The 27570-nt window shown below is 34.6% G+C and overlaps 3 protein-coding genes across 7 annotated transcripts; 2 read left to right on the top strand and 1 right to left on the bottom strand.

Moving 5' to 3' along the window:
* Positions 1-39: 39 nt before the first annotated feature.
* On the top strand, positions 40-3696 carry LOC106162717 (uncharacterized). Of its 3 annotated transcripts, none has more exons than XM_013540108.2 (3): positions 40-182; positions 1101-1369; positions 2636-3696. In XM_013540108.2, the coding sequence occupies exons 2-3, from the start codon at positions 1119-1121 to the stop codon at positions 2754-2756; spliced, it is 372 nt and encodes a 123-aa protein (XP_013395562.1). In that variant the 5' UTR covers positions 40-182; positions 1101-1118; the 3' UTR covers positions 2757-3696. The 3 variants fall into 3 exon arrangements, with proteins under 3 accessions (XP_013395562.1, XP_086862723.1, XP_086862722.1); XM_087006597.1 differs by lacking the exon at positions 40-182 and adding an exon at positions 396-417; XM_087006596.1 differs by lacking the exon at positions 40-182 and adding an exon at positions 549-722.
* LOC106162715 (uncharacterized) lies at positions 3524-17141 on the bottom strand. Of its 2 annotated transcripts, none has more exons than XM_013540106.3 (5): positions 16599-17141; positions 12719-12819; positions 11420-11549; positions 7231-7656; positions 3524-6876 (listed from the first exon to the last, which is right to left on the bottom strand). In XM_013540106.3, exons 1-5 carry the CDS (start codon positions 17026-17028, stop codon positions 4967-4969), a joined length of 2997 nt encoding a protein of 998 aa, XP_013395560.2. In that variant the 5' UTR covers positions 17029-17141; the 3' UTR covers positions 3524-4966. The 2 variants fall into 2 exon arrangements, with proteins under 2 accessions (XP_013395560.2, XP_013395558.2); XM_013540104.3 differs by having other exon boundaries at positions 3524-6879; positions 16599-17140.
* Positions 14028-27570, top strand: LOC106166308 (DNA-directed primase/polymerase protein-like). 2 transcript variants are annotated; one of them, XM_087006592.1, is made up of 15 exons: positions 14028-14108; positions 17726-17945; positions 18531-18608; positions 19337-19415; positions 19716-19819; positions 20033-20079; positions 20453-20544; positions 21129-21202; positions 21509-21582; positions 21979-22584; positions 23032-23194; positions 23463-23554; positions 25236-25440; positions 26084-26166; positions 27085-27570. In XM_087006592.1, the coding sequence occupies exons 2-15, from the start codon at positions 17848-17850 to the stop codon at positions 27477-27479; spliced, it is 2190 nt and encodes a 729-aa protein (XP_086862718.1). In that variant the 5' UTR covers positions 14028-14108; positions 17726-17847; the 3' UTR covers positions 27480-27570. The 2 variants fall into 2 exon arrangements, with proteins under 2 accessions (XP_086862718.1, XP_086862717.1); XM_087006591.1 differs by lacking the exon at positions 14028-14108 and adding an exon at positions 15474-16047.

The raw sequence follows: 27570 nt of genomic DNA, 5'->3' as shown, positions 1-27570 counted from the left end.
ACAGGGAATTGTTGCAAATGGCTAAATATGGCATTTGTAAATTGCAAAACGAAACCAGCGGTTAAAGATTGGGTGCATGATCACGTGAGTAAACAAAAGCATGTGACACTTCGTCAGGCTGTTATCACCGGGATTCCGTTTCGTTAGATCTGCCAGTACAGCGCCGTTCAAAACAGAAGAAGGTAAGCGTTTCTATACATAGTTATTTATATTTTAATTTTATTCGCGATGAAATAGTTACTGCTATTTTCATACCGATTGTCACGCTCAGCTTTTTTTTTTTTGTCTCTAAGGGGTCTATGGCGATTTTATGAAATTTTACTTTTTTTGTTTTTTTGTTTATTTAGACTAGTATGGCACTCTGGAGTTGTTTGTGTGGTTTTAAGTTAGATTTACCCGGTTTATTAACCAATCAAGGTAACAGTCCAGCGTGGTCATTATCTGTATTAGTATGAAGCTATAGTATGGGATGTATGTCACAAAGATCGTGAAATTCAATGCCTTCACGTATACTTCCGGGTTTAGTTTTTTGTCCTTGTTCCTTATATATTATAAACTTAAATGTTCCTGCTTTTGGTAAATGCGTGGTAGATGATTTGTGAATTAAGGTACTTCTCTGTTAGTCCACAAGAACAAAACCATATGTTACATTTGAATATTTTACTGAACATTTGACTTCGACTCGAGTTTGAGGCTGTTGCGTAATTTTCTCACATTGCCAGGTATATAGTAATGGGTATATCAGCAAAGAGCGTCCCTGTGTACATCAAATATATAATCAATAAGGAGTCAATCGTTTTACCGTTTTACAATGAAAAATATCAATCTTTGTCATGCAATGAAATTACAGGAAGTTTGCAATAACCAATAAAGCAAGGTTAACCTTACAGCTGTTATAGCTACTTTTTTCATAGAATTTTGATGTGTGGTAACAATCTTATATTGTTTTATAGTATTGTAATACTTGAAATTTATATCAGCAGTATAATATACACTAGCTTTTCAAAGAGTCATTTTAGGAAAGTGATAATAAGTTTGATATGGATTGCTTTATATGTAAAATTGAAAATTTCATATGACATAACATTCGTTATTTACAGTAAAAGTAATTTGTCAAAATGGCAAATTATGGTGCCCCAGGTGGTGCCTATCCACCATATCAACAGCAACCACCTGCTGGCTACCCACCTGGTCCATACCCACAGCAGCCTGGAGGTGGGTACCCTCCTGGTCCATACCCACCACAACAACCACCACCACCACCAGGTGCTTACCAGCCAGGGCCCTACCAGCCACCACCTGCTGGGTGGAACCAAGGTCCACCACCTGGTGCTTACCCGCAAGGATACCAACAACAACCAACTAGTGTGTAAGCATTTACCTTGTTATGGCTTAAAGAACTTCATGAAAGTTTTATATATATAATTATTTTGACTTGTGGGTGAGGGGAGGATTGACATTTTGAATTGGGTGCATCTGGATTATCTAAGGCCCCTCAGTCTATAAGGTGTCCCTCAATATTGTTTCAAACCATTTCCAAAATTTTAAGTGTAATTAATGTTTTTAGATTTTGTTTAAATAAGTCTAAATTAATAAACGTTGAAGACCACTAACCACACTAAATGTGGCAGAGTCATCAGTAAAAACTCTATGACCTTTAAGAACAATTTAAACCTTCTAACCAACCGAAAGGCCTACATAGCTAGTAATAAGGCTAATTTGACCTTGACGTTTTTGAAGAAATGGCTTAACGTCTGAGAAGTACTCACTAGGACTCTCCTAGCTTTCCTAAGATAGTAACAGCCAAGGTCTCAAGAGAGAAGTCGTCAATTTGACTGCTCCTATTGGCTGGCCAACTCAGGCAAAAAAAAAAAGACCTACCATAAAAACTTGAAAATTTCGTCACTTAAAAATGAATTGATATTTTAAAATGCATTAATCTGACATGACAATATTAGGTGAAAAACTTTTTGAAATTATCAAGAGGCCCATTTTCAAGTTTGACAAAATTTTCCAAGTAAAAAAATTATGTTGGCAGAGAATCATCCTCCAACAAAATTTTCAAGACCCATTAAGTTTTTACTGTAGTCTAAGTGTTGAAATCGTTGCATAGTGGCAAGGAATATGATGTTCGCTGACCCAAAAGCAATTTATTTTGGGACATTTGGGGTTTATACCACTCCAAATATTTAACACTCGCAAATTACTTATGAAATAAAACTTGCTGAACTCATGTGCCATGTTGAAAAATAGGACAAGTAACTGATTACCAGAGAGTCCACTTCCATTTGGTTATGCTGCTCTATTGTTCTTGCTTTTACTGCATATTACTTGGTTAAGAGGCTCACATATATGTTATATTTAAAGAAATACTCATGGAATCAGTTTTCAGTTTTCAAAAATCCTAGTTATAAAAAATGTATTTGCATTTGTATTCCACTTCATCTAGAAAAATGTTCTCAGCAACATTATAAAGCAAAATTTGCCAGTCAATCGCTGAAGCCATTGAACTCCATCATAAGTAGTGAGAAGCAATAATAGCAAATTAAACAATGCCAGTTTGAAGGAAGTCTTACCAGTGACATCTGGTAGTTTACCACCTGTTGGGGACTGATTGTTCCTCATATTTTTCCAGGGTGTACGTGGATGATCACCACCATAAGCGGCGGGATGATGCAGAGGACTGTTGCCTGTGTGCCTGCTTAGCCTGTCTCTGGACTTGTCTCTGTTGTTGTTGTCTGGAGGCAATGAACTAGTGGGATCAGAAACAAATGAAAAATATTCATGTTACAAAGGGATGGATTATGTGGAATATGTAAATGAATGATTATGGAATATATAAATGAATGATATTCAAACTTCACAGTAGCCTGTTCTAGTTTGTCCATTCCAGAATACAAACAATGCAGGTTTATTTGTAAGTAACTCACATATAAATATAACAATTATCTACATTTAGCAAGTGCCTTAAAATCTGCATATTTAAAGATGTTGAGTGCAATATTAGAAAAGCAATCACTTTCATGTAACAGACTATGAAAAGGAAAAGATATTTATCATTATGTATTTTAAAAAGGCATTTCTACAATTTTTGTGCATTTTCACAACTAAAGTAGACAGCCCCTACTGTTCATAATTACCTTTGGTATATTTTGCATCACCCATGGTTATATTAGTGCACTTTAGGTAGCAGTGTTGGCTCCTTTCACTAAATATATACTCATTCCTATACCTGCAGATGCAGATTGTGCGTATTTTGGTGCTTGCGTTTTTTCACTAAAAATCATGACAACCGGACTAGTTGAAGCAAGGACTGATAATATGAAAATGTAAATAGCGCTGTCTACAATTACTATTTTTAGGCTAGAAAATTATTCAGGATAGCTACTTCATTAAAAAGTGTTTATTATTATTATATATGTTTTTTATATATTTTTATTCATGGTATTGTTACAATTATGTTGATGTAAACAGATGTATATTTTCTTTAATGGTTGAGAAAATGAAAACAAAATGCACTTAATTCTTATTGTCCACTTCTTTATTTAAATGAAAAAGAAAGTAGAAAAGGCCTGTATGTTTACATTTTTTTAATAAAATGAGATTCGACATGAAATGACCCCTCTGGAAAAGGAAAAGAAAAACCTTGTATTGAGGGAAAGTTGTCCATGTTTCACAATAAAATTGCATACAATAGTTGGGTCTATAAAGACTATTCAATATATAGGTTATTCATCTTATCTGATACCTGCTGATAGAAGAAGTTAGAATGTGCACAGGTGCACATACTCTCATAAGACATGCTTCACACTAACATAATATCATTTGCAGTCTTATAAGTCAAATGCAAATAGCAATATATGACATGACACTAGTATCAAAGACTTCTTGTGGGGAAAACGTGAAAGAAATGTTATTGGGCAATTGATAAACTGAGATGCCTTTGGGAATCACTACATTTTCCTCAGTGGTATTAATTCCACAAGCAACACAGTTTTTGACCTCAAACTAGATAGCAGAACTGAGAAATCTCTTCTCACTTATAAAGAAAATGTAAAAGTGTACGAGTATTCTATATCAAGACACTAAAATGTATGATGTCTGTTAAGCAGACAAGTTTTTTTCCATATACTCTGCTGACAATTATAAAATATACCACCCATTTGGGCAAATTCAAAAACAGCAGCTTTTAATGAAGAAGTTCAACATTTCAGATAAATTAATAAGCACTTAGTAAAAATGTGGATCAAAAGTTGTAAATTAAATAATCTTTATAGATCAAGTTGCAAAAGAAACCCTATTCTTTAAGGCGTATATCCAAGATCTGTACTTCACATAAAGCAATACCACCTCGAAAGCAAGTAAAACCATTATTTGCACTTTCTCTCCCCCCCCCCCCCCCCCCCACCAAATATAAATAAATGAAAAAAAAATAGTAACTGTTAAGGGGTTTAGTTATTCAACAATTTCTATTATCATCATCAAAGAAAAAGATACAAGAATCTCTTTTACAGCTGACAAAAGACCCTATATTTAAATACTGAATGTAAACATGTCATTCAGAGCAATGAATAATTTAAAATGAATTTCAGATATTACGTCCATAATGAAAACAAACAGTCAAAATTTCGGATATTTAAAAACAATTCTTAGCACCATGTTGGTTTAGAACTTCAGGTAGAGTGGTGGTTATTTTTGCTGTATCTTCATACACATAAAAATATGAAAAGTCACTTATTACCCAACACTATAATGTTTTTTAATTAAAAGCATTCAACAAATCATGAAATTAAAGTTTTGGGGATGAACTAATTTGCTACGCAGTATTTTTCAATCTTTGGAAGTTATTATTGATCATAAACTGGAAATTTATGCAGTTATTCATACTGTTTGAATTCAGAAAGTTATTATGGTAGACCCTACTTCATATTCTGTACATTGTCAACATGAATATCTGACCCCAAGTTCAAGTTCCTTTCACTGCAAATCCATTCTGAAATTGCACTCTTCTGTGGCAGTTGGTTTCACTTCCTTCTACAATTCGTTTATGGTGTTTTGATCTGCTGTCCTGCACTTCATTTCCATTGTCATTGAGATTGCCTTTGTTGCCATGGTGCCTTGCCTGGTTGCCATGGTGCCTTAGACTACTGTCCTTAAATATGCCTACTGATGGTGAAACCTTCCCTTCATTTTTGCCACTACAAACAGACCACTGCTGTTGTCCTTGTGTTTTGCTACATGTAACAATTTTGCGTTGGACACCATTTTGAAGTTGTGCAGCGTTACTACTTTCTTTTTTACTTTGTGGAGAAGAGTGTGACATTGGAGAGCTGAATCCACTATCCCCCTGTGTGGAATTTGGACTACAATTCAAATGTCCAGTATTTTTATGGTTTCTGAGAGCCATATCTACGTCATGGTTTCTGTTTCTCAGATTCCCATTGCCCATAAATTTCTGAGAGGTCCTGTGGTCACCATGTGCATTTTCTCTCCCCAATTGTAAATTAACTAATTCCTGTCTAATGTGACAATCCTTGGATTCTTCATTTTTTCTATTTGATTGATGTTGAGAATTTGTGATGCTTTTTCTCAATTGTTGATCTTTATCTGCTTCACTAGGTGGAATAACTTGCAGTCCAATACAATTCACACCATTGTCCTTTGAGGTTGTATGGCCAGTACGTTTATGCGGCAGATAACCCAAATATTTAGCTTTCATTTCGTGATTATGAAATTGTGGAGCACTCTCAGTAACATATTGTCCAACTTGGTCCACCTCTTCATCAGAAGACCACATAACTTGATCATCTTCTTCCAATGTGTCTCCTGTCAAAGCTCGTGGGGTGTACCGTACAGGGAACCTTCCAGGCAAATCTGCAAGATTCCTATCATAATTCTTCATGTGTGGCCCTGAATTTTCTCCCCTATATTTTACACTAGGTGGTACTGCCCTGGTGGGGCACTCCTTCACTGTGCTACATTTTTCAAGATCACTGCCACTTTCAGATTCAGTTTCACTTTGTTTGAGGCCCATGCCCCAAGACTGCTGATACATCAGATGAGGATTTCTGAACTTGTAGGCATTGGAAGTATCTGGGTTTTCTTCATCTGTGCTGGAATATCTACCCAGTTCTTCTTTCCTCATATGTGGTGATGCTTTGTGGTCATATGATTTCTCTCTATGATTTCTATGCTTAGATTTGCTCAATGTTTGTCTCTTTCTGACTAAAGACTCGCGTGATTTATTCAACATATGTGAAGTCTTACTGCATTTTTTATGTCTTCTTTGGTGTTTTGATCTTGTAACATGTCTCTGATTGCCTTCTAGATTGGAAGGATTTTCATTAAGGGCTTCTTGTTTTGTTGGTAAACCATTTTCATTATTCCTGAGATTTCTATGATCTAAGGACATACTTCTATCACACTGGGGTCGACTGTTTGGGGGTTGCCCCTTGTGATGATGTTGATCCAGGTCTTTAATTGCACTCTGAAAGTGGTGCCAGGTGTGGGCTTTGGGTATCAGAGAAGACTGGTGCACATTCTTAGAGTTCTCTGTAACTTGACTTTTAATGCCATGATGCCATGTTTTGTTCCTCATATCATATTGCTCTCTTGGGTGTTTTCCCACATACTGGTGCTCTGTCTTATAGCTGTCATTATGCTCTTTCCTATGGTTTTCCATGTAATGTTGTCGAGCCTTATGGTTGTCTTGGTTGTAGTGCTCTCTGTTGTTGCTCCCATTTTTATGCTGTTGGTACCATTGCCACTCAGGTGGAGGAAATTGGGCAGAAAATGTGGCATGTTCAACCTCTTTGGAGGACTCTGGTTTCTTCTGCTTGCATTTATTCCACAACTTTGTGAGAAAGGATGGTTTATCTGCTAAAGAAGACAAAAACAAAAACAATTTGTCAATTCAAAATTCAACAGATCATTGCAGACTAAAATGTGATGCATGGATCTCAAAATTTTAAGATGCTACAGCAAAATGTGCAATCACCTACTATCTTCTTTCTAAGCTTCAAATTACTTCTTTTTAAAATTTTATTCAACAAATTAAAAAATTAAAATCAGGATAAATTGATAGATTATCAAACACTTTACAAGACCACGTTTTTAAATACAAAAATGATTCTGAAAATTACATTTTGTATGAATTATTCATGCAGATATTTTTTACAATAAAACAGCAAGACACTGATACCACTAATGTAATTTTCCAAAATAAATTACCTTGTTTTTCTTTGTCCTTCTCATTATTTAAGAAGTTCACATTTTCATTCATTTCCTTAAACAAAGTCTGTGCTTTATCCTCTTTGTATCTTAGAGAGAGAGTTCGACTAAAATTTTCTTTATCAGCCGCAGTGTTCAATCTACTTTGTTTCTCTCTCATAGACTGGCTTCTCTCTAATTTCCTCAGGTGTCGTACCTCCTTCTCAAAATTGGTCTGACATGACTTAGTTTTCACTTGAACTTTACTTGGAGTGGTGACTATAGGGAGAATCATGGTTTGCATGGGAGACATGGAACAAAGAAGTGGAGATAACTTGGCCAGCTCGTTTTCTGTTACTCCTGTTCCAATGTGTGCCATTGGTTCTTGTACAGTGATATTGAGAGGAACATCATACATGTCGGGAGTTACAACAAAGTAGCCAGTGCCTGGAAATATAATAATTTCAGTTTTTTAGTTCACTGCATTCAAATTTAATAACATTTCAATATTTTCACAAGTAAAGATGAAATGAGAATATTGGAATGTAAATTAGACATTGTCATTTTTTGAAGCAAGCAGATATATGATGAAAAAGAAGACTTTTTACAGAAACATAGTGGTTTTTCATCTGTGATGCATATTCACAAGATATTTTTGCACTAATGGAATCTTGCCTCAGGCTACAATTCAGGGGGTAATTAATGAAAAAAAAAATTAAAATTTTGATTTTATTTACCATCTAGATGGACCTTAATTAAAAGCCTAAATAAAGATGATCTAGTACTCAAAGTTGAAGTGAAATATCTTTTTTTTTTATCTTACACAAATGTTGTTTTAAAAGCATTTATCAAAACATTCCCCAAAGCATCTTCTCTCAAATATCACCTATTCATAGAGGTGTTATTTCACACAGTCATGATTTCTTGGAAACAGAACAAAAAAAAATCCATTCAAATTGGGAGCATTGTTTGCATTTTGTCATGCTATGGCTGATCTGCTGTGGCAGACAAATGGACCATTCAGAATGAGAAGAGCCAAGTGATAGCTAGGCCACGACCTAAATTAGGCGGACCTCCATGAAAGGAAAACTGCTTAATCCTGTAATGGTCTCTCTGCCTCTTAAACGCCTCTCCACGTGTCCTGCAGGGGCACAGTAATTAAATCTCGGGTCAATTCAACCGGTCTAGGGACGACACGTGGGGAGCCGTATGAGAGGCGGAGAGATCATTACGGGATTAAGCAGCCTTCCTTTCATGTAGGTCCATCATATTTAGGTCATGGCCTAGCTTGCACTCGGCTCTTCTCATTCTGAATGGGGCCAAAGGCAGCACTAGTTGGTGGGACACAGCAAACTGAATGTGTTAGTTGAGACAAAAATGAAGGCCTTAACACAATCTCCTCCACTGACTGCATGTCAACTTGTCAAGAGCATCGCATTACATTCAAAGCTGGGACAGCAGCTGATTTATGTCCTCCTCTCACTAAGCCACAGCTGCTTCTCAAATCTTAACCATTTATGGGACAAAGTCAACCGCTGAGGCCAAGAAGACTAATTTCATGCCAAACAACTTTCCTTTTGTTTTTTAATCAGTGTGATTTTCAGCAAAAATATGTCCTACTGTTTCTACAACATTCCACACAATGACATAATAAGTATCAAGACCTAAAATGCACATTTGTCTTGGAGTAATGAAAAGAATTGAGTGTGAAAGTTTATTGTGTCAATGGAGATTCATAATCCAATTATCACCTACTTCACCAGTTGATAATCCTGATGTAAAAATATGGTGTAAAAATCAATATTTTTATCAGCACTAAAAAACTAAGTTCATATGTCTCCATTACACAACTAACTTTGTATCAAAACCAAAAATTGAAACAACTTCCATTTACCCCCCAAATTCAACTTGTTAAATATTTCAAAATCACCGCCAAGACAAATAATCAAACAATATCAATATATACCATAGATGAAAAGGAAAAGTCCACAAGATGTACTCTGTCCTCTACCCTGTGGTAAAAAAAAAGTTTTTTTTAACAGCACCTGTGCTTTGACCTATACTTATAAATATTACCTGCAGTGTGAACTCCCTTTGCATTACAGACTGTCCTCCATGACACCTGCCAGGACCATATAAAAGTTAAACCCAATGGAACTTGGTCACACCAGGGAGTTGTCAGTGTAGTTTTACATCGCAGAGAGGGAATTACAGACTTACAGAGCTAGCTCCAATTAAGCCAACCACAACCAAAAAGGCTCTAGATAATTAAGGCAATTATGGAACAAAATACTTTTATAAGCTGTCTAATATTACGCCTGTGATTAATCAGATACTAGATAATCTGGTCAATAACTGAACAAAACATGTCATAGTCCTAGTATGACTACTATCTAGTGTCAACATGAGAATATTTGCCCACTCCAAATTTGTCCATACCATGTAATTATACAACAGATGCTTGTATGGGATATACTTTGTCTGTGACAGATCTCCTAAACTGTTGTTACATGATGATTAATGAGTATTATCTTAGGGAAAATACACTATACCTGTTACAGGTATGTTTAATTAACAATATAATCAACTATGCCACAAAATAAGATTGTTAGCAGAGTCACCCTAAAGAAATATATGACCAGAGCAATAGCATTTCTTTAGAAGGCAAACAGAGAAATCAATATGATATTTCAGTCAATTTTCAACAAAAACACAGAAAGTAACCAAAATGGCATCTCAGTCATATTTCAAGTATTACAATATTAGGCAGCAGGTGATGTCCAAATGCTCATTTTAACTTTACTTTAAATGAAATGCTCTTAGGACAATCTCTCTCTCTTTCTCTCTCTCTCTGATAATGCACAGAAAACAATGTGCGTGACAATTCATTAATTTAAGCAAGTAAATCAGCAGACTACATTCCAACATATTTTAGGTTAAAATACCACTCAAGCAATTTTGCTTCAGTATGCATATACACAAGCAACCTACGTGCCATTTCAGTAATTCTGCTGCAAATATCAGCTGGCAATGTTCCAACATATATATTTCACTTTAAAGGAAGCACATCTTTCTATCACTGCCACATCACTGAGTCACAAATGAACATCTGCCATGAACTAATCTGCAAAATTAACCTTCAAATCCCAGGCTATGTTTTCTTTATTAAACTCAAACTGATAGCCCCCACTAGAGAGTATTTTCCGAGCTAAATTGGGAGACGTCATGTAAATTATCCAAACTAGCTCCATATGAGGCCACTATTTTCTGAATAAATCAGTACTGACCTAACCAAATCATTCTTGCAGTTGACAGAATAAAAATTGCCAAAAATAATGAAGAAAGGAAATAGTAAGTTATCAGAAATTAAATCTAAAATGCATGCAACCATTGAGTATAAACTTGAGGCACCTTTCATTTCTTAGTGATTTTTTTCTTCTTTTTAATTTTTTAGGGGAGGGGGGGGGGTTCTAATAAAATTAAAAATATATAAAAAAATATCAAAGTAGTGAACTGTGCCTGTAAAATTTATCTAATTAGCAACCACGAAGTAAGAAGTAATAGAAACAAAAAGAAATATAGGTACAGACAAAATTTTCTCAGTCCCTGTCTCAAATTAACTAAAACCCTAAGGTGTGCACATGCTCAACAACATGAAATTTCGAAAAAAATAACCAGACAACAGGCTTTAACCTCAGGCACACAAACTGTTTGATAACTAAAAACAACCATTTCGATAATGAAAAACTGTTTAAATGCATAACACAGTCTCCAGAACAAGCAAAAAGCTGATGATGTTAATGTAGTGTTGTGTGCAAGTGATAATAGACAAATGAACATATGTGTTCACTTTTCTCCCTTTATTCTGGACAAGTCTCATTAGTGGTGAACACAAGTTGTGGAGTGTACAAATTAAGTTTGTTTCAATAAGAGAAGGTGAAAGAGTCAACTGGACGTCAACGAGGTGTAGGTTCAGATGTAGATCTTAGTCTCAAGAATGAAATTATGGAGGAGCCACAAGTTCAAAAGGCACAAGAAATATCAGCACACACTAATGTCCCTCTGAGAACAGTCAACAGATCTTAACTCATCTAAACTACCAATTTTCACAGTATTTCTAGATGCAGCGCAGCTTTTTTTTTTTTCATACAGCAACACAGACAAGAGACATAAAGCACCAGATTTCAATTTCAACCACTATACTACGTACCTGTGTGGAGCAGTTTCTTTTCCTTGATCAAGACACCCAGAGTGTCATATATGATGCCATTGGAGGGAAGCTCAACCCCGCTGTATGTGTCCTGCAGCTTACCCAAGATATTGCTCATGTCTGCTAACTCCTGAAATCAGAAATTACTCTCAGGTTTATCAGTCATTAAAGGGATAATAACTCTTCGTGTGAGATCTATATTTCACAATAAAAACATTGTGAACAACTCATAGAAATATAATATATTCTGTTGTACCACAAAAATGGCAGTTATAGCTATTATTCAATTTCTGATATCTGAGCTTGTCATAAGACCACGTGACCTCCATTGATGGCTATACTGTTATAATCTCTTAAGAGAAAAACAAACTTTTTAGAAAAAAAAACAGGGACTAACTTTGAATGGATTCATTAACCATTGGTAAGTATGGGAATATTGTTGTTTACTACAGGAAAATTCTTTGTTTTTTTGGCCAAAACGAAGAGTTATTATCCCTTTAATTCCTCTGTTCAAATAAAAACAAAGTTATCCTACTTTTAGTTTAATTGCCAGAATTAAAAAAATGTTATTTTACATGGAAGCTAAACTTAGTTCTTTCATTTGTAAATACATAACATAAAAATACCATAATAAAAGAGATATTATGGTCAATTTTAACTATCCTTCTATGCAAGTGCGATTTAAAGTCCATGGTATTATTTTAACCTTCAGTTTAACAAGCTTTATATGCCATCCCTCCAGTCTCATGTTTGCTTTAAATAAGATTTTTACCAAGTTTACATATATAACATCAATGTCAAACAAATCAAACTGAGTGTCATGCATGTTGAAAATCTCTTAGTGATGATACATTTAGGTCAAAATCAGTTTGGAATTTAAGAAGAGTGAATTCAGTGCAAAATGCATTCATACTTGTTATGTGGTACATTTACATCAGAAAGGGATTAAGGTAACACCTGTTACAAACCATACTACCCTAAATTCTTTGTTCCATAGCCCAATTCTTGAAAACTTTTTTTAATGGGCAGTTCTGACAAAGATAAAACAGACTTGGTTTCTGAATCTACTTAAGATGACTAGCAGACAATGCAGTACACTTTCCATACTAGTATATATATATTGTCACATATAAAATGTATTAACTAACAAAGTTTGCATTCTTAAAATCTACTCTTATCAATTAGATTGATTGCAGTTAGTCAAGAGGCAGTGGCAACACCTTGTGGTTGATTTGCATGAAGTAATACAATCAACTTCTCTTGGCTTTGTTTATAGGGTCTTAGTGATGTAAGTCTTACCTTGTTAGCATTCAAGTCTGCCACAGCAGCACAGAGGGCCTCAGGTAGAGGTGTGAAGTGGGTCTGGGAGATGGTCTGCATCTCTATACCTGGGATCTCACCTGAGATAAAGGGAGAATAACTGATGATTAAGAGCAAATACAGTTTATGTATGCTGGTTGGCATTATTAAAAACAAACTTTGAAGGTTTAATTTCAACATACTGTGCAACAGCCACATAATATAAAATATCAGAAAAATTATTTCAGTATTTCAGTTTGACGAATAAGTTCTTTCAAATGATATGAAATATGCTCATTTTGACAAGATTATTAAATATTAGAAGAAAAGCAAATTAAAAAGATTGAGAAAAAAGGGATTAAAATAACTCCACCTGAATGGTCAGATAGCCAACAAAATACACTGACCTATGTGGTATATAAAGACTGCTTTAATGTAATATGACCACTGCTCTCATGTTACACATGAAACCAGTAGATTGCACTCTTTAAACTCAAACATGATGTTAAAGAAATTTTAGAATCTGTAGGTGGACTTGTTAATAAAAAGTGTTTGTAGCATCTACCTACTAACTCGGTAATCTTTTAACATGCATTGGGCAACAAGAACATTTTAAGATTTTAAATGTCCATGACATGTTGCATAATGGATATGTACTACTTTCCCAATTTGCTTTTCTGTGAAACAAATAATAATGATAATCATATTTTACATATAAAAAAAAATAACAAAATGATCTCACGGTCTGTTTGTAGTGGAATGGGTCAAATCAAATTAGTATCTTTAATCTCAATGATTTCCAACAACAGAAAGCCAAAGTATTCCCTTTGTTGTCCCACTCATCATTAACTAAGATATACCTGTCTTTAGATTGGGTTCTAGCCTGCTGAGATAGACAGGCTGACCTATCTCCACTGGAAACAGGCTCTCAATGTTCATAAAACTCAAGTATATGTGAGAGTTTCTTTCACGCCCATTAACACATCAAAGGATCTCATGTTTGCCATGCATGGTTTATTCTAATTTGGTATTACAAGCAATTATGTCTCAACATCCCTGTACATTACTGGTGTCTATCCTGAGGACATTTTGAAAAGATATGCACTATGTTCCACACCTTTTTCCACACTATTGTAACCATCTGGAGGCATTTTCCTAATTACCACAGGGCAGCATGATAAGCCTGTTAAAACCACATGCATACAGACATTTTGTGAAATAAAAAAACTCTAACATTTTCTTTACATAATCAATGTCTGCCTTCATAAACTCTGTGGTACCAGTGTTATCAAGATTTAATTGTGGTAATTTTATAGATCACCTGTAAGATAAGTTGTATGACAAGTCATCTGACAAGAGGGATGTGCTGCTACTAAATAGATGATAACAGGTAAGGGGCATGTATTACAAGTATTCTCTCATATTTGGGTAGAGATGACAAGATACTTGGTCAACTGTGTATATTATACCAGAAAAGTACTATTTTAAGCAAAATCGCAAGTAGCCACAATGCACTCTATTACACCATTAATTTGTGCATAAAACTCAACTGCTTTCATCAATCTTCTACTGCTAATCAGATGTCCACTCTGTGGTCTTAAAATATTCAGGTGAAGTCCTTAGTGCCCAATCAATTTCTTCTCAAGTTTGTTTAATCACAACGAAAAGGCAACTTCAAGCTTTACTGGCATAGCCAGTGCAATATTCAATTTACATTCCTCTTTATGAAGAAGCTAAAGACTTCGTTTTCTTTTAATTCCAAGCAGCTATAAAAACTGCACTGAGCTATGTGCATTGAAAGAAAGAGATTCAGAGCATGGAAGGCATGATCCATAAAATTGAATGCTTCAAGTTTAGAATGGATAATATACTGCTAGGACCATAAATGAACATCACTAGCACCCCTCCACCCAGATAAAGTCAGCAGTGGATTTCACTCTGATAAGAAATTGTGAGATTTTCACTATACAAGACCACCAATTCTGTCTATATATGTAAGAGTATCAGATTTATGTTTACACTGCATACTACCCATACATCATCTATTGGCTGTAATACTACTCTTTATAAACAACATTAAATAGCAGGATTTCTAGTTTGGTAATCAATACTGAAACTATGATGAAAACTTAATAATTCATACCAGTTTAAAGGTGCTGAAACACGCATAGATACTCCCTCTTTTCAAGTGGTTGGGGGGACACTTCTAACTGACCCTGGTAATCGATGAATAAGCAGGAAATACGAGTTTATTTCTTTTTAAATAAAGCTGTGGTGGTAATCAAAGACTTGATTAGATTTGTACAGGTTCACCTCGGCATTGTATTGCTGAGCCAAAATTTATATTGCAAACATAATGAGAAAGGCTTAAATGCAAGGTGACAATCTATTGTGTGCTTGTGGCTGCAGGGACTCGTGGCAGCTTAGAAACTGCATAACAATTTGGCCAAGCTGTTTTCTCACCTAGTTTCTATAAACTTATATGACATCACTTGTCTTATCCACACATCTACTTGTGCATACTTCTCACAGTCTTAAAATAATAGAAAACATAAACCTGGTTCATTATTAAAGAGACCATAAGCAGTGAACAGCTGTTATGAATAGTGCGATAATTATAACATAGGTCTCCTGGATGCTGGGCTAAATCAGCAAAAACTGTCCGTAAATTTGTAAGGTAAATTAAGTATAGGTTTCATTTTAAGTTAGAAGTGATAAAGAATCCATATACAAAATATCAACTGATAAAAGAAAACTGAAACTAAGCAGATGCACTCTGCATTTTTTATATTCCCAATACCAATTCAACTCTTCTTTTCTACAGGAATTGAAAAGGCATCCATTACCAGACTTGTGTTGTATGCTTTACATTTCAGCAACTAAAAGGAAGAAAGGTCAAATGCAAGGGAATTCATTCTCCAAGAACACTTACAGTCACAGCATATAAGCTGAGATTCAAAATGCTCTTCACTGAAAGTGTATGGGTGGGGTAGACAGAGAGTGATAAAGATCTATTACATAACTGGCCAAACCACTCTTCATCAACCTCCAGACATCCTTATTATGCAAACATATGATTTAACAATATGGTCTACCTGTATGAGAAAGTTCTATCACTGACCAGATTTCTGTGAATAGTTTCTTTGGTAAAACAGACCATACATTTAAATGAAATTGAGTAAATAAAAAAAAAGAATTATTGGTAAATGAAATAACGCAATTTTATATTGCAAATGTAATATCAAGCTTCCTGCAAACATGACATTGTGTGACCCAGTTACCAGCATAGAGAACCTTTGAAAGGATTTTTTTATCAGAAGTTTAGACAGGTATGTATGCAGAGTAGTGTTTCGTATAGGATCAACAACTCTTTTCAACTTACAGTACAGAGTGATAACAATTTGGGCATCAGTGGGCTATTCACAGTGCATTCAATTGAACAACTTTATATGTCAAGCAGGACAAACAATCCTTATTTCAGTTATTTTAAACCTAACTAATTTGATAAGTGTAAGACAGTGCAAATATATTATCTAAAGGATTATAATTCTTATGGAGGAAGGCAGTAATGGTATTCAGTAAGTAATTAGTGATCAGTTACCTACAGCCTAAAATGTGCTTTTAATGTTTCAACGAGTTATTACAGTCAAGGTCTAGTAGTTATGCAAAAGCATTTCTCAAATAAAAAACATAGGTTGCATCTGGGTACATCTACATTGACAGTGGTATGTCTTCCAGTAGTGTGTGTGTGCGTTTGTGTGTGTGTTTGTGTGATGGGGGGTACGTATAATAAATTCTGGAAACATTGTGCAATGTAAAGATGATTGCACCCCTCATAAGGACACAATCTAACAAAGCATCAAGAAATATATATACATACCTAGTCCAACAAGAGCAAATCCCTGGGGTGGCTTCAACAACCTTCGAGACCAAGCTACACTGAGACCTTCCAGATCAACATCTTTTCCACCCACAAGCAGAACGTGTGGCTGAAGTATGCCTATATAACGTAAGCTTCCAACAACCTCTCCAAGTTGAGGATTCCAGTAACAACTGCTGTTTTTGTGTTGAAAATCTTCAAATATCCCAATACCGCTTTCTTTGCGCCTGGTTTTCTCCTCCGACCCTAGGTCGCTGATCGTGATGCTGGTAGAGCCCGCAGCCGAAGCAGAAGTCTGCGAAGAAGTTGACGAACTCGTTTCGTTTAGTGACGAGACTGATACTTCTTTTAAAATAAGAGCAAAACACTTGGAAGTAATCCTGACATTCTTGGAACTCTTTTTCTCCTCTCTGTGAGGCTTCGACGACATTTTGACTGGCGATTTCAGGCTACATTTCAGAACAGCACCACAGCATTGCACCCGCTCTGAACTCAAACTCACTCCTGCTGTCTCTCGCCGATTCTCGTCATGTGCAGCTTGACGTACCTGTTATAATGAAGGTGATTGCGCGAAGCCAACAAGCGTCACAACTAACACAATGAGATCTCTATCGCGGACCCCAAAGTACTCAAAGTACATGCATGTTTTTCTGAATTAACGCATTTTATGATAGATGTTTGTGTATATGCAAATCTTTAAAAAAATCTCACCAATGAAATTCTAAAATTTTGCTAATTCGAACTAAATATACTTTATTTCATCTCAATAAATGAGTAAATAAAAAGAATGAAAGAGAAGGAAAAATGCCGTTTGCGGGGGCCATAAAATAGCGTAGCCTATGTAACATGTAGCAAACCACAGATTGATATAAATGCTGAATTGTTGGGTACAACTACCATAAACGGATCAAAGTATTTTAAAACCCCATTAATCGTCCCCTGCATTTAGCATAATTACTGTAATTGCTGTAAAGCTTTTCGTGTTATTTTTCAGCAAGTAATCTATAGCTTCTTTTGAAATTGTTATTGTCCATTTACTGATTATGCATCCACCTTCCAACATTATATCATCCCTTACAATTTTGTAATCCATACGTTATCATCTTCAATTTCTAAATTAAACATAGCGAAAACAGCCAGTGGAGCAGATAGTATGAGAAATTGTCAAAAGATGGCGACTGTGCATACAAAATTGCGGAAGAACATTTATGCGATACTAAGCGACGACGACTGAAGGAGGGAAATTAAAATGGAATCGAAGCAAGCAGAAAACATCGAGAAGACTGCAGTTATAACCACTGGTTCATTTTATAGCAAGAAGTCAATTTCACAAGGAGTAAAATCCAGGTACCTGATAACATGTAGTGAGTCAGAATCGTAAGCACGTAACGCTATGATACCCCGTAGTCAAACATATGAATGCCTCAGACACAGTTTTCGGCCTTACCTTACCTTAGGGTACTTTCCCTTAAGTAGCTCGTAAGACCGACACATCGGCCCTACTCTAGTCCTAGGTCAATTAAACTAGTCTCAGAGAAGATGCACAGCAAGCCTGGGTCTCACACAAGTTTAACTAACTTTATTGAAATTATAAATTATAATTCATAAGTCTGTCGTTACTTCTGTCTGTCAGAATTCAGCTCTTTCTCTCTCTCTGTATATATATCAAAATCGTCAATAGGAGCATGGGATTCATGCACACACTCTCCAATTCTATCCATTCTAAATCAGTTATTTGCAGAGTGTAGGATTGGGAATGGTTAAAATCATGGTCTTTTACCTTTGTTGATCCATCCTCCATATTTGACCCTTTTGTGACAGAAAAAATTAGATGACCATCAGTGAAAACTTAAAAATTTTGACTGTCTGTCGGAAGACCCAGAAGACCGCTCCTGTCTGCCCTGATCTGACAGGCATTTATTTCTATTTTAGACAGAAATGGGCACAGAAACTTGAGAAACACGAAGAAGAAATTCGGAAGTTGACAATACCAAGTCCTTATAAAATAAGGTAATATATATTGAAGCACAGTGATATAAACAGAAAGGTTACCATTTCTTGATGATGATTATTATCATCATAGTATTCTATAGAAATTATCCACGATAGTCTAAAGGTAGTCTAAAACAAGACTGTCTGTATTGCATGTGATCATTCAAGACTGAAAAACAGACAAGAATCCATGTGTGGTGGTGATAACCTTTTAGCAACAAGGATGAAGACTATGTGCTGGAAATGTCATCTTAGAGATCAGTGGTAACACGCAAAACATGGTGAAAATATACTATTGTGCAAAAGACTATAAGTTGATAAAGGAAAGAACCAGAAAAAACCCATGGATTAATTTTGTCAGCTTACTAGTATAGTAATACATGTGTATGTTGTCACACAGCACTTTCTAGTCTTGTCATTATTTCTCACCCCTCTCTCCTCTAAATTCCACGAAATCTTGTTCGATATTATGCTGAGCCTTGAGACTTTGGGCTATTTTAATAACCATATTTTTAATTAGCCTTTCTCTATGGGGACAGAATAAACTTGAACCATGGTAGCAAATCTCATCTCATATTCAACAGCATTTTTTCTACTTATTACACCATGCAGTTGATAAATGGGGTCATGGCATCATGATTTGCCATATACAGTAAGAGTTTTGTTTGCTGCTACACATTACCCAGTGCTGTTTTATTAGTGTGTGAAGATAATGATTTTTATAACTGTTAACTGACAACTTCCAGTTTAAAGGGACCACCTTCACAATGGACTGTGTTCTTCTCACAGAAAGATGCCTTTCAGTTTGCTAAGAGGGATCCACAGGTAAGTATTGGTTAACAAACCAAGTTGAACAAATGAGGAATTCTATAAATGAAGTTAATTTACTGTTGTTAGTGCTGATCAAGATTCATCTGTCTCAGTAACTGTCACATACAATACAAGGTACTGGTATTGCTGAACAAAGAATTTTTACTTTCATGCTGTAATGGTACACATGTTCATTTTACCCAATATCTTAAAAAAGAATTTAAAAAATGTGTTGAGAATTGTTGTATCAGATATTACATGATATAATTATGCATCATCGTATTTGTTTGGGTATGCTTAATTTATTAATTGCAGGATCTTCATGTTTTTGCCTATGAAAGTGAGCTTTTAAATCATGGAGCACAAGGAAAAAGAATGTATTTGACAGCAAGCTATCACCATTTCTGGCACTATTACAGGTGAATATATTGATAAAACTTTATTATGATTGAACTTGCTTCCTTTTTTTTTTTCTCAAGCTGAAAGAATAGGAATAGTTTGCTCTTTTTACTTTAAAAGATAAGTGGTAATTGTTAACACCTGGGTTTATTTATTTATTTATTATTATTATTATTATTATTATTATTATTATTATTATTATTATTGTTAAATAAGACTATTCAATTTTGTAGGCAGCTGCCAGAATCAAAGAGGCTGCACTACGAGATCATACCTGAAGGTTTGTCTATTTTTATGCAGGCTTGTAGCCAGCAGTTTTAAAGGGGGATTCTTATTGGGGAATAATGGACCTTTTTCCTTTTTAGTTGACCCAAATTGAGAAATGGCACAGAATGTATCAGTAGAACATTTTTTATTCAGAGTAGACATTTTCCTGCTCTAAGGGTGGTTCTTTAGAACCCTTTATGCTAAGAATGGGCCTATAATGGATTGCTTGATTGATTGCCTATTCTCATGATGTCTCACTTTGTACACTTCATTTTTCAGTGTGACTTTAAGGGAGTATTGCATGTAATTGGACTTTTTTTTTGTTTTCCTATGTTATAAATATGAGCACCGCTTACCTCAGATCAGTCTTATTTGTAATATTTTAGGAGCAGTGTGTAAGCTGTACTTTGATTTGGAATTCAACAAAAGGTTGAATCCTTCAAAGGATGGAGATGTAATGGTGGACAGCTTTATCAAGGTAGAATGAGAATTTTAAAGTACCATTTTAGGACACTGACTCAATTTGTAAAAGATACTTAAAACATCACCACATTCTTTGCATACAGACTTTTAAATCTGTTCCCGAAGAAAGTATTTATTTTTGTAAAAAAATCAGATATTGACAGATACTAGGGCCAGGGGTACATGTAGATTTAGAACATTAACTTATACTATCTCAACTGATTGTCTCATTATCTTTATAGTAATTAATAGGAGGAATGATGGAAATACAAGAGTTCCTTCTTAAAAAAGTTCATTAGTCCGGTAGTTATACATGGATTGTGGAATTAATCATTCCACAGTTTTTAGTTTTCAGCTAAATATTTTCTTACCATCTAATTTACGGTTCTACTCATGAGCCTTCCCTAGGACTAACTGGTCGTGCACTGATGTTGTAACGCTGAGTTGTAATCATTGACCAATTAACCTATCAGTGTCCCTCTTGGCCCTCCAGACCACTTACTGGTATATTTAGATATTCTGTATGTATAATATTAACTATCAAGGATAGTATACTTTTATATCTTTCATATAATTTCGTTTACTTGTGTTTCCTTTCAGTTTGTGTGCTTTCATTTGGACACTATGTTTGGTGTATACTGTGACAGAAGTATGGTGCTTGATCTAGATGCCAGGTGATACCATGTTGAATGTATTGTATATGAAGAACTTTAGACTTTTGCCTGGGATAAACTTGAATTTTGAGTAACATATACATAAAGTACATATAAATATATATACAGCAGCCATGTTTGACTTACCATTATAATGCAAAGAAATTATTTTTAAAGAACATATGATTTTATTTAATATTATAAAATGTTTTTTTAAAGAAACATATTGTAAAATAAAAGTTTTATCAGATTTGCTTTTAAATCTGTGAAGTACTGGTATATTCTTATATTGTAGCTTATTGTAACATAAATCTTTTCTTTTTTCAGCACCACAGAAAAGTTCAGCTCCCATTTGATTTTCCAACTCCCAGGTGCTGTCTTCAGAAATAATGTCCATGCAGGTGCTAATTCTTTCTTTATTTCTGTCTTCTTCTTTTTTTTTTACAAAGTTTTATGTACATATTCAATGTTTTGTATGATTTCACATGTCCTTTCTTGATATTGAATTCTTAAATTATTTAAGGTTAAATAATTAAACACCAAGAAGTAATTAAAGAAGCATATATTCAAAATATATGTATCTGATGTATTTGTTGTTGCTTTATTATACAGATCTTAAAAGGTAGAAATTGTTGAATGTTATCAAATTTTTATCAAAACATTATATAAAGTTAAAAATTTTGTTGTGGATTGATTTTTCTGTAACCATGGGCTGAATATTGAGCTGCAAATGTTTACTGAAAACTGTGCATTAAGAGATTTTACTTTATAAGGTGTTTTTTTTTTTATTATTCAAGGGCATTTTGTGCGTAAAATTTGTAAGAAGTTAATAGACATGTGTGCAGAAAGCAATGAAAAACAGTCATATATGATCAGTGATGCTCCTAAGACAACAACTGACTTATACCAAAATACGCAAGACGGTGATCAAACTAATGCTGGTCATTCAGAGATAAAAGAAGTTTACAAAAAGCAAAAAATGGATCCACTGGTTTCATGTGATGGTCATACAATAAGTTCATATATTGCTGTTGGGGGGAGTGAATATTCTGTAAAGTATCCTGGAAAGGTGTCACACCGGGCTCCAAGTGACAGCTCAATACCTGGGAAGTCTACAGATCTTACAGTTGATGACATTAACTTACCTGGAAAACCAGCAGATGTCATCTGTGATAACAGGTTATTACCAAGAAAATCTCCTCAGAAAGGGTTAGAGAGAACCAAAGAAAGCAGTCTCTCAACAATTTTTAATGATGATGAAAGATGTGTTGAAGCTGCTTCAAGTCATTTGCACAGTGAATGTTCTGTACAGGACTCTAAAAAACTTGGCATATGTAAAGAGGAATTGTTCAATTTACTGGTGCTGGATAAACATGAAAACAGAGTTTTGTTTTGTGATTTGGGTAAGTATTTTATCTATAAATGACAAACTGCATTTTTTGCAGTTCAGACTAGTATAAAAAAATAAAAAGAAAATTTGAATCTTCGGTTAAGAGCAATATTTTTCTCTATCTTGAGTGTAACTCCAGTATTTATGTAGCAATTTTCTTTAAAAATTGTAAATCATAGTTGGCTAAAATTAAATTTTCCCAGTTAACATATTTCATATCTTTGCCATGAGATGAAATGTGCCAGTGTACATTTTATTTGAAAATGCTTTGTATCCATACTTTGCAAGTTTTAAACATTCCATTATAGCAAAATGATATAATTTAAAACCAGTCATGGCAAAATGACTAGGTTGTTTAGGTTGTTTTTATTAAGTCACCATCTTTTACCACAAGTATCAGACACAAGTATCAGATTTTTTTCTGAATTTTTAAACTTATTCCTTGTATTTGTTATTTTAGCTGTTTACACTAAGAACAGGAACTTCAGGCTGTATCTTTCCAGTAAATATATGAAGAACAACCCTCTGAAGATTTCTAAAAGAAATCAGTACAAGCCTCATCTTGCAAACAGTGATGTGCCATCATATGAATTGTTCTTGGATTCACTGATAAACAATGTTGGGTAACCAATGTTCCTCTGCTTTGTGCTTCAGTTATGAATGAAGCTTTTTGTTAACTTTTTAAAGTTAAAATATAAACATTGCAACAGTACCAGTAAATAGTGATGTGATCGTTTGAATTACTGTGATGTAAAGGAGTTAGTAAAGACTCACAAATATCTCAGTCCACCAGAAATAATGAGTTTTTTTAATTATTATTTTATTTCTGTGTTACTGTATATGTGTTACAGTTTTGTTGGAAAAATGTTTTTTTTTTTCTCTTTTTTTAAGGTTTTCCAACCAGGTAAAAATCCTCAACTGTGAGGATACTGCTTGCCCAGTATCACGATCCAGGCAAAGAGAGCCAAGTGCAGATTACAAAGGTTTGTAAACAAGGTTAAAAAATCTTAGTTGTCACAATAATTACAGATTCTGTCATTATTTCAAAATTATATTTATCCAAGATTTACTATTTTCTGTTATCCATATAAACATGCTTTCTTACTTTAACCAAACTGGCATTTTGGAATTGTCAAATTGCTTGACTTCTATCACTTTTAATTGTTTTGGGAAATGTAAGTAGATTTGTTTTAGATCTTATGAATTATGGCTATATGTTGTTGTAAATGTAGCATGATTTTTGTTTAAAACACAAGACAGGCCCGTAGCCAGGGGGGGTTCGGGGGGTTCGAAAGAACTGCCCCCTTTGCTGGGAAAAGGTCCACTCTGGGCAAAATTTGATCTAGGCAATGAAGTTTTTATGGAAACAGGTCCACTTTTTCAGAAAAAGAACCCCCCTTTTGAAATTGCTGGCTACGGGCCTGCAAGGCCTTACTAACTCCTTTACATCAAGTAATTCTTAAGTAGAAAAGTTTTTTTAATCACCAATAGGTAAAAATTAAATTAAATGCATTTTTTAGTCCAAAATTATGTGCAAGAGTGTAATTTTGGGGATCTACTTATTCCAACCGTCTTATTATATTTTCCTAATATTGATGTGCAAATAATAAAACTTGTTGTGTGCATAACTGAATTACAACTGCAGTAGTCTTTACTTTTGAGAGAAAAGCTTAAGTGACAAAGGCACTGTTGCACTCTTTTTTCTTTTTATTTGTTTGCTACAAAGTAAGGACATGAATATGCCACAAAACTGTATTTTGCAGTCCCTCTGTGAACATACGTCATATCAAGAAATTTTTCATTTGCATCACAGTTACAGACAGCAGTAACTAAACAGAGCCAAAAAAAAAAGAAAATAGCTTCTGCGTTCTGACTTCAACATCCTTTATGTCTCAAAGTCATAATATTTGATTTGTAACCAATGTATTCAGTTTGAAAAACAGGATAAAGCCTTGTTCAGCCATCAGTTCTCAGAATATGTAGGAAGTTAGATTATCTCAGTGGGTGTCAATATCCAGTGCAATCACACTCAATGCCTTTAGTGACATAGTAACTAGATCAATAGGGAATAGATGTGTGCGTCATTGCACCAAAGAGAGAAATCCTATGGGGCTTGTATTCTTACCTCAAACAATACCTGCTTCAGGTATTGACATAGAAAGAACACGTACAAATTGACAAGGTGGGACTGTTTGAATTTTTTAGTTAATTTTTCATTTGACTGCTCATGAACTGGTTTGTATACACTTAATGGATACATGTTCAAACATGGTATAAGAGGGCTGTTAATGCAAGAAAAGATATGACTAAAAGACCAAGTAACATGCACTGATTCTGTACCTTCACCAGGGCTTTAATACCCAGGGACATTCATAGTTCATTCAGTTCACAAAAGGTATAAACCATGAATATTTTTATCTGAAAAAAGTTATTTTTAGTAATTATTCAGTTAACTGTACCATAAACTGATATGAATAAAAATATTATAAACTGTGACTAAATCTGTGGAGCACCTTTTCACATTGAGCAGGGCCACCTATACTGGAACACCGTGGTCTCTTGTAGCAGCTTTAATCCTTTTGGCAAAAAGAGAACTGGTTATACACAGTTGTGAAATGTTCAGAAATGTACTTCATAACTATCAGATCAATATTTTTGTTTCAGGTCTGGAATCTGTGGAAGGTTACAGTCATTCACCTTATCCAGAAGTTGATAATTTCATAAGCAATAATGTGATAAAGAGAGATGGGCTGCAAGGCTACATCAGGCGCTGGGCCTACTTCTCTCAAGGAGAAACATTGACTTATGATATAGGGAAGTATAGATGGTGTGATAATGTACAGAGACAACATAGGAGCAATAACATCATGTAAGTCTGTCTGGTAGATCCAAGGGTGATTGGGGGGGGGGCAGCTGCAGAAAATTTTGACAAGCTGAGAAAAATGTAGCAAAGAGCAGTTATCAGTGTACCTTTATAAACAAGACCATTTATTATCAGATTAAAAGATGTTTTTAAAAATATGTGGCAATGTGATGTTCTTCCCGCCATTGTCAATAACTGCATGGTTTTGGTGACTTTACCTGCAGTGGTAACTGAGTTACCCTTCAAACCCATTGCTGTCTACACCTATGAGGCTAATTGGTAAAAAAAAAACCTTCTAGGCATTTCAACAGGTAAAAAACACCTTAGCACAATAACAGCCATACCTTATAATGATTAGTTAATCAGCATTAAAAAATATATTGGACATTTGGTACCACTAAATTCACACATTCTGGAAAAATCTGGTCCACATGAAATTTTACTGGCCACAAGCATCGGACTAGTGGCTAACATCACAGACTGGTAAAATTGTCCCATTTTCAAATTTTTTTTTGCTGGTGATAAAAAATGTATGCACTCAGAAGGCAGTCCTTGTTTCTGAACTTTTACATTAAGTATTGTGTTTGTGTATCAAATAAATGATTATTTTACATTTTATTATTGGTACATGTATACTTAATTTTTTCAGGATCATTGCTGATCTTAAAAAGGGAGTTTATTATCAGAAATGTCATGATCCAGAGTGCAGGGCACTAAACTATAGATCTCAAAGTAAGTTGGTAAATAGATTCAGAATGTCTGCCTATGTAATGGATTGATATCTCTTCATCCTAATATAATCAAATATTTGAAAAAAAAAGCACCCTTTGATTTATCATATTGCCTCTTTTGGCATTATTTGAAATATTAAACAATATATTGCAACAGACAGTCTGATCAAAATTAAAGGCTTACATTGCTTTGAATTTACCCTTCTATGTTAGAGTATAAAAATATAGTGAAAAATTGCATATTAAAGAACCAAATTATAGCAATTCTAGCTGATTGCAATTGATAGGGGGACATTTAGAATTTGTACTAACATAATGAAGTGGTCAATTACACTTGGCTTACTACTTTTCTGTAGTGCATGGGCAATTTGATAGAAAAATTGGGGGACCAGGCCACTGGTACCATTGTTATCAAATTTTAAGTGGGCTATGCAAGAAGATAGGGACCATGGCACCAACAAAGCTACCTCCTGTCCAACTCCCCAGTACATCTTCCTCTCATCCACCTCATATGCTTTAAAATATGCTTTATTTCTTGTCAAAGAAAAACCTTTTTGTAGATATTTATGAAGGCAGCAGCTACTATATTATCTTCATTCAAAATGTGTTTATTTATTTATTTATTTATTCTCAAAGTGGTTGTTTATCAGAACTAGCTTTAATATCTGAAATATGTTGAAAATTTTTCCCACAGGTGTTATCTTCAACTGAAATTGCACCTCATTATGCCAGAACTGTCATTTATGATTTTTTTGCCCCTTTGTTAGCATATATTTACTTTTCAGTGTTTTCTTTACCTTGGTGAGTGACAAGTTCAGTCCCCTACCTTTCTTTCGATAATAAACCCATTTTGCTTTAGGCATTGGAATATCTTTAAGATATCCTTTATGACAGAAAATTGCTTCTCTTTTGTTTGTAGATTTTTCCTTACCACACGAGGTCCTCCCAGCAGCACTTTTTCAAGACACACTAGATGGGGATGAGGTTGATGACATAGAACTTTTTAAAGCTGGAATTGAGGCAGAGGAGTCATATTATGCAAATCCAAATGCATGTGACGTGGTGGCTAAGCAAAAGAAAAATGAACTGGCACCTTATTTTGAAAATATACATTTTGGTAATACCCTTGCAAATTCATTTGATCCTCAGTGTTATGAGTTATCAGATGCTGAACTTATGCTGGCAGAAATGTCTCATTCAAGGCTGAATAAAGAAAATACTGGTAGTATAAACACACTTACAGATAATAGGCAATTACTAGATTTTGGTGAGGAAGTTAGTGATTCTGATATGTTGAGTGCTCTTGACTCTTAATGATCATAAATCACTCAAATGCTATTTAATTTTTTACTGGTAAATATGGCAGAGTAATTACGAAATTATTACAATAAACTTTATATTTATA

This window comes from Lingula anatina, chromosome 2 (assembly GCF_051362555.1).
Source record: "Lingula anatina isolate TDL-2025a chromosome 2, LinAna3.0, whole genome shotgun sequence".
NCBI lineage: Eukaryota > Metazoa > Brachiopoda > Lingulata > Lingulida > Lingulidae > Lingula > Lingula anatina.
This window is presented reverse-complemented; position numbering and strand designations above follow the sequence as displayed.